Source organism: Nicotiana tabacum, chromosome 6 (genome assembly GCF_000715075.1).
Source record: "Nicotiana tabacum cultivar K326 chromosome 6, ASM71507v2, whole genome shotgun sequence".
In the NCBI taxonomy this organism is placed as follows: Eukaryota; Viridiplantae; Streptophyta; class Magnoliopsida; order Solanales; family Solanaceae; genus Nicotiana; species Nicotiana tabacum.
Genome location: NC_134085.1, coordinates 6234962 through 6241919, shown reverse-complemented (window position 1 = coordinate 6241919; position 6958 = coordinate 6234962). Strand labels below are relative to the sequence as shown.

Genomic DNA, 6958 nt, shown 5'->3' with positions numbered 1-6958 from the left:
ACCATTGGTTTTAAAAGGTGCGTGTTATGAAGAGATGAGTCTGTTAATTTCAACAGACTCCTATAGATATTATAAATATCTATTTCATCTCCAAAACGAAATCATCTGCAACTTTCATCTCCTTCTTTTCTACTTATTTTCTACAACTCACAACTATTTTATTCTTGTGGAAAATTCGAGTTAATTGCTGAAACTCGGATTTCAGAAACTTTGTAGAATCCTGGAGGAATTTTGCCATAATCCCTGCATCGACAAAATTGGGAGGCTTAAATTTCTTAAGGCCTAATTATTTCGTCCCATATTCTGTTATTTCTCTAACATTCTCTACTCTAGCTCCGATTAATTAAATACCTTTTTTTGTAATTAAAAAGAAAAGAGAAGAACCAGTATTATGGTTGACGCTTGAAAGAATGGACGGAGAAAAGACTAGTATTAGGGTTGACCTTTTAAAGAAGGCAACATGTTAAATAGATTTAATTACTTCAGTCGGTTTCCCATGACAACTCATTGCCAACAAAACTATTTTTAAAAAAGAACTCTTTGGCCGCCGATAGAAATTGTGATGGTGTGATAAGTATTTCTTCGTTTTAACGTGGTTGATTTGGGATCATTAAGTCCATAAGTATAAAATCGTCTTTATTAAAGAGCGTTTTACCCCACTTTCCGATGCTAATCTAAATTCAATCAGACCCCAATATAAATACTAAATAACATAGAAACTGAGATAATATGTTAACTATTTCTCAAGCAATAATTCATGATGACCATTTCTAAGCCAACTAGGAATTATAAAACACAAACATGAATAGCATCTTTTACAACTTCTCCAATGGCCTTCAACTCAATCTTCTTTCATGGCTTCATCTTCATCTTCGTAACATTTATCTTAACCATCAGCCAAATTGACTGCGTTGACAACAATACTACAAGACAAGATAAAACTGCCCTCTTTGTGTTTGGCGATTCAACAGTGGATCCTGGGAATAATAACTACATCAACACTACTCTTGACTTCCAATCAAATTGGTGGCCTTATGGTGAATCATATTTCAAGTACCCTACTGGTAGACCTTGTGATGGTCGTCTCATCTCTGATTTTATAGGTACCATATCATGATTTTCACCAACTAGATACTATCTTATACTTTAATTTGTAGGTACGATATCATGATCTAATCCGTCTTTCTGAGCCGATCGAGGTCTATCGGAAACAGCCTATTTGCCCTATCGGGGTACGGGTAAGGTCTGTGTACACATTACCTTCCCCAGACCCCATTTTGTATGATTTTACTGGGTAGTTATTGTTGTTATTGATATCATGATCTAACTGTACGACTTACAACATCAACAACATACCCAGTATTATCTTACATCGTAGGATCTAAGAAGGGTAGTGTGTGCGCAGACCTTACCCCTGCCTTGTGACGATGGAGAGGTTGTTTACGACTTAATTTGGTCAATTGTTGTTTGCAGCGGAATATGCTAAGTTGCCACTCATACCATCTTATTTTGAAATTGAGAGGAAAGGATTTGTTCATGGAGTGAACTTTGCTTCAAGCATATGTGGATGTTTAGTTGAAACCAACCAAGGTCTTGTAAGTAATCTTCTTTACAGCAGATTTTTATTTTTCTTAAACTCTGATAATTAGGTTTAGCTTTTGTCTGATCAGAGAAAGATATCATTTTTCTTAAATAACTACTACTCTACAATTTAGTATCGACTACTTACGACGACTTGAATTATATGAAACATCCCTACACAATACAATTTAACAAAACATGGATAAAACAAGTTTTCATCTTCCAAAATTGAGTAAATTTTACGGATGGTCATCCAATTATTACCTAAAAAATTACTATTCTTTCTTTTGTTACATAAAAAGTCACTTATTTTAAAAATAAGTTTGACCTATTTTTTATTAAAAAATCCACCTAAAATGTGTTGAGAAAATGAAAAGATGATTCTTATATTAGGGAGTAGGTTAAAAATGGGCCCTTAAATATATTTCTTAATATTTTGATCCTCTAACATTGTCAAAAGTGAGCGTTTTTATTTTTGTTGAATATTTAACAAACTATATATGCTTATTATATATGATGAAAACTAAAAATATTTAACTAGAAATATCAATAACTTAAGTCATTACTAAAAATTGTTAGTAAATTATATTTGTAAAATAATTCTGGAGAAAATAAAATAACAGAAATATAAACGAAACAAAAGTTAATCCGAGCCTACTGAATTCATAGTGTTTCCTTAAGGAATTTAATCCCCTCATAGTACCCGAGGATATAGATTATTTCCTCCCAGGCTAGAACGAATTACACACTGGTGTGGTGGTACTTCAAACCCCAATATTTCAGCGAACACAAAGTTCGGTAGCAAATCACACTTACTGTTGCTTTTTTTTAAGTTAAAACAACGCAGAAGAAGGAGGAGAAACTCAGAAAGTCGTATGAAAATTCTGTTAGAATAGACTTGTATTTATAGCCAAAGTTGGGCTGAAATCTGAAGAGGTGCAACTCTTTAGAGTGGTTGTTTATGCAAAACGGCCACAGCATAAGTGTCATAACATAAATGGTTATTTACTCAACAATAAAGAAGGAAAATTGAAGAGGGTAGTTAATTTTCTGTTACAAAAACAGAGAACGAAAAATTGGAAACGGTTGGATTTTAATATTAATATTCTTGGATTTAATTGTCCAAAAAATTAATCAATTAATCGTTTGATCGAAGCCGAGCGAGCGACAACGACGCGAGGCTTGCCTTCTTCTCAACTCTTTAAAAGCTAGAAGAAGAGCAATTGCTTATAGACCCATTAAAAACTTATTCCTCTTCCAATATGGGACAATGTCCCTTTGCCAAGGGGGAACTTATAATTTCACTCAAAAAATTTCATTTCCCTCCATTTCCCATTCACCTTCATTAATGCTTAAAACCCCAACAAAAACAAATTATTAGTGTGAAACAAGTTTTAAAAACAAAAAAAAATGAAGGAAAAAAAATGAAAAAACCACAACGACATATTTTAGCTTTTTATCCTCCTCTTACAATATAAGCAGATCACGCTCCTTCTACACTAAATTAAACAGTTAGTATTTGATCCTTTAAAAAATGAAAAAATAATAATAATTTATTCGAAAGTCGAACCACTGAATAAGCGCAAATTAATCAATTATCACACTCGACTTTAATATCACTAACCTACATTTACCTTGAAAATGAGTTAACTCTGATGATATATGAATTTCACATTTTCAGGCCACATGATTGATTATAAAAATTAAAATTCAGTTATCCGATACGTAATTGCAAGTTAGACTAAATAATTTCATGGAATGGACTTGTCAAATGCAAAAGTCATAAAATCAAAATATCACAAGACACAAGAAATAGATTTTAAAATAGCAGAGATTGCACCTCAAAAAGCTACATCAGATCTTGCAATAAGCCAAACAAAAAATACACTTCTTATTGTGATTATATATTTCAATCTCTCTCTTTTTTTTCACAGTTTCCATTAGAATAACAATATAATTATTGTTTGTTAAATACCTGACGAACGCTAAAAGTACCCAATTATACTTTGTTATATTTAAGCCCCCCCTTTTGAACTTACCCCCTAATGTAAGGGCCATTTTTGTCATATTCTCTCACATTTCAGGTTGGGTTTTTTAAAAATAAATAAAAACTAGTCAAAGTTATTTTTGTGACAAGTGGAGCAAAGTAAAATGATTTTTATTTAACAAAAAAAGGAATGACAATTTTGGTTAATGAACACATAGCTGAATGACTATCAGTTGCAGATCCAGTATAGCCAATGAGTTCAATTGAAGCCCTGTATATGTATAAAGAAATTTACTGAATAGATATATTAGCTCAGGATCTCAACTTCCCAACTAAAATCGTCCTAATTTCGTGTTTTCTTGTAGTGTATAGATCTTAAAACGCAGTTGAGATATTTCAAGAAGGTGGTGAAAAAGTTGAAGAAGAAGCTGGGGGCAAAACAGTCCAAAAAACTCATCTCAAATGCTGTATACATGATTAGCATAGGATCAATTGATTATGGTCAACCTTTCCGCAAGAGTCCTAATCAATTTCCATATCCTAAGCAAGAATTTGCAAATATGGTACTGGGAAATTTAACATCCGTTTTAAAGGTAATGAAATTCTTAATTTCACCAGAAATTATCTCAACGAATTTGGATACCTTTTACTATTTTAACTACTTATTTCTTGATATTTCGGAAAGACAATTTACATAATATCATCTGTCTTACTTAGTGGTCGTTTGGACATAAGAATGGTAAAATTCCAAAAAAAAAAAAAAGTTAAATTTTTTTTTAAGTAAAAATGGTATTTGAAAATTAGTTATGTATTTGGACATGAATATAATTTTGGGTTATTTTTGAATTCTTGTGAGTGGTCTGCGTGAAAATTTTGAAAAATAACTTTTTGGAATTTTTTAAATTTTCGAAAAATTCCAAAATTCATATTCAAGTGAAAATTAAAAATATTATGGCCAAACACTAACTTCGAAAAAAAAGTGAAATATTTTTGAAAAAAAGTAAAAAATTCTTATGTCCAAACGGGCTCTTAGAGTCAGAGCCGGACCTATGTTTGGAGTAGAGTATAACTAACCCTGTTAACTGCAACAAAAATTCTAAATATATACATGTATATAAGTTAAAAATCTTGAGATCAAAGCTCGATGGGGGCATTGGTTGAACAATCCACTCATGTGCCCACAACCTTCAAATCATGTGACCGCTTCTGCTTAGAGTGGGTGTGAAACTGAGTTTTAGATAATTTACACAATATCTTTCATTTTACTTAGAGTTGTATCCATTTTACTCCCAAGAATCATTTACACTAATATCTCATTTTATCTTTTTAAAATTACTGCGACAGGAAGTTTACAAGAGAGGAGGGAGAAAATTTGCCATATTTACGTCGGTTCCCTTAGGCTGTTTTCCAAGTGCTAGGGCTTTTGTCCTTCAGCAAAATAAGACAGATGACTGCTTTGAAGAACTGAATGTGCTGCTGAAATTGCACAATTCAATTCTTCCGACAAGACTCAAGCAATTACAAAAGGAACTAAAAGGATTTACGTATACATTGTTTGATCTCTATAAAGTAGTTGATCAAAGGATTAACAACCCTTCTAAATATGGTAAGTTCTATTTTTCACTTACAAGAAAACTCGAACTGATTTACATAATTATCATTATTTAATATGAGGGCAGCCCGATGTGCTAAACTCCCGCAATGCGCTGGATCCGAAAAAGGGCGAGACCACAAGGGTCTATTGTTTGCACGACGCAGCCTTACCCTGCACTTCTGTAAGAGGCTATTTTCACTGCTCGAACCCGTGACCTCCTGGTCACATGGCAGCAATTATCAGTCAAAATAGCACGGGCTAGCCAGTTTTCGGACTGGTCATTCAAAAATAGCCAGCGTTTGCCAAGTCATTGAAAAATAGCTACTATTTTGCTGCAACAGAAACCGGTCCAGTATAATATACTAGAGTTCCAGTTTACTTTGTTGGAAGTCCAGTATAATATACTGGAGTTCCAGCAAAGTATACTAGAACTCCAGTGTATTATGCTGGAGTATTTTTCGGATTTTGAACAGTGTTTTCATTCAGATTTCTCTTTACATGAAAAGTGGCTAAATTTCGATGACTTTTGAAACTGTGGCTATTTTTGAATAACCGCTTGTAAATCTGGCTATTTTTGAATTTCTTATTCAATATGAACTATTTTAATTAGGATCTTTACACAAATAGCCAGTCGGATTCCTGTTTATTTTTTCTAGTCAATATACATAAATTATACACATATTATACAAGGATTATACATCTATTATGCATTCATCGACTATTTTTTTGTTTAAACGGTTGGGTTAGCGGCTATTTGTATTAATTCTTCCTTTCATATCTTTGTAGGTTTTGAAGAATCAAAGATGGCATGTTGTGGTACAGGACCCTTTCGAGGAATTAACAGTTGTGGGGGAAGAAGGAAAGTGAAAGACTACCAACTCTGCCAAAACCCTAAGGATTATGTATTTTTTGATTCTAGTCATCCTTCAGAATCTACCTACAAACAGTCTGCTGAACTATTATGGCATGGATCTCCTGATGTCACTGCACCTCATAGCTTAAAATCTTTTTTCCAACTTTCTGGCTAGCTCGATCGAAGCTAGAAATAACTTCCTCTTCTCACGTTGTATGTGTACATCCTTTTTCTTTAATTCATCACAAAATAACACTACTCCATTTGGTCTAAATAAAATAAAATGGGGACTACTCTTATCATAGTACCAAAAAATCACATAAAGTCGCTGTTACGACATTCTTAATTACAATTTCCCCCTCTTTTACATGTTAGTATGGTTGGTACCCATTGTATTGTATTGTATTTTATTAATTACATGTTACCCATCCATTCTTTATAGCTTTTTCCAATGCTTTACGAATTGCTAGTGCTTTAGCGATGGTGACCTTCCGAACAAATTGAATGGGGTGCCAAAGGCTTGAAGCAGATGACCGTAGCTATCTATATATGTTGCCACTCCAATGTAGGGTTGTTCATTTGGATCGGATATCGGAAATCCGAATCGATCCGCTCAGTTTCGGATTTCAGATATTTGGATCGAATTTCGGATTGTGTTTATTAAAATTTCGGATATTCGGATCGGATTCAGATTGGTATAATTGTAACCCGATCCGATCCGAAATCCGAAATTATTAAGGCATGTATAAATATTAAACTTTAATTTCGGAGAGTCAGCACTTCCTTTACATCTTCCTCCAAGTTATTACCTTTACAATTACTGGATTTAGCTATATTGGCACCATAATACTCTCATAATTGTAAAAACATGAATTTTTCTTACAATATTGCCTCTTTTACAAAGTAAATATACATATGAGTTTGCAACTTTGAGGCATAATAA

General features: G+C 33.1%; 1 protein-coding gene across 1 annotated transcript; it reads left to right on the top strand.

The window, feature by feature from the left end:
• The first annotated feature begins 727 nt into the window (after positions 1–727).
• LOC107778762 (GDSL esterase/lipase 1-like) lies at positions 728–6442 on the top strand. Its single transcript, XM_016599063.2, has 5 exons — positions 728–1103; positions 1474–1595; positions 3934–4161; positions 4913–5174; positions 5949–6442. Exons 1-5 carry the CDS (start codon positions 830–832, stop codon positions 6188–6190), a joined length of 1128 nt encoding a protein of 375 aa, XP_016454549.1. The 5' UTR covers positions 728–829; the 3' UTR covers positions 6191–6442.
• Positions 6443–6958: the final 516 nt, after the last annotated feature.

Coding starts and splice junctions, on each gene's coding strand:
- LOC107778762 (XM_016599063.2), top strand. CDS start 830: ATGGCCTTCAACTCAATCTTCTTTCATGGCTTCATCTTCATCTTCGTA. Junction 1,596..3,933: donor TTGAAACCAACCAAGGTCTT/GTAAGTAATCTT, acceptor GTTTTCTTGTAG/TGTATAGATCTTAAAACGCA. Junction 4,162..4,912: donor ATTTAACATCCGTTTTAAAG/GTAATGAAATTC, acceptor TTACTGCGACAG/GAAGTTTACAAGAGAGGAGG.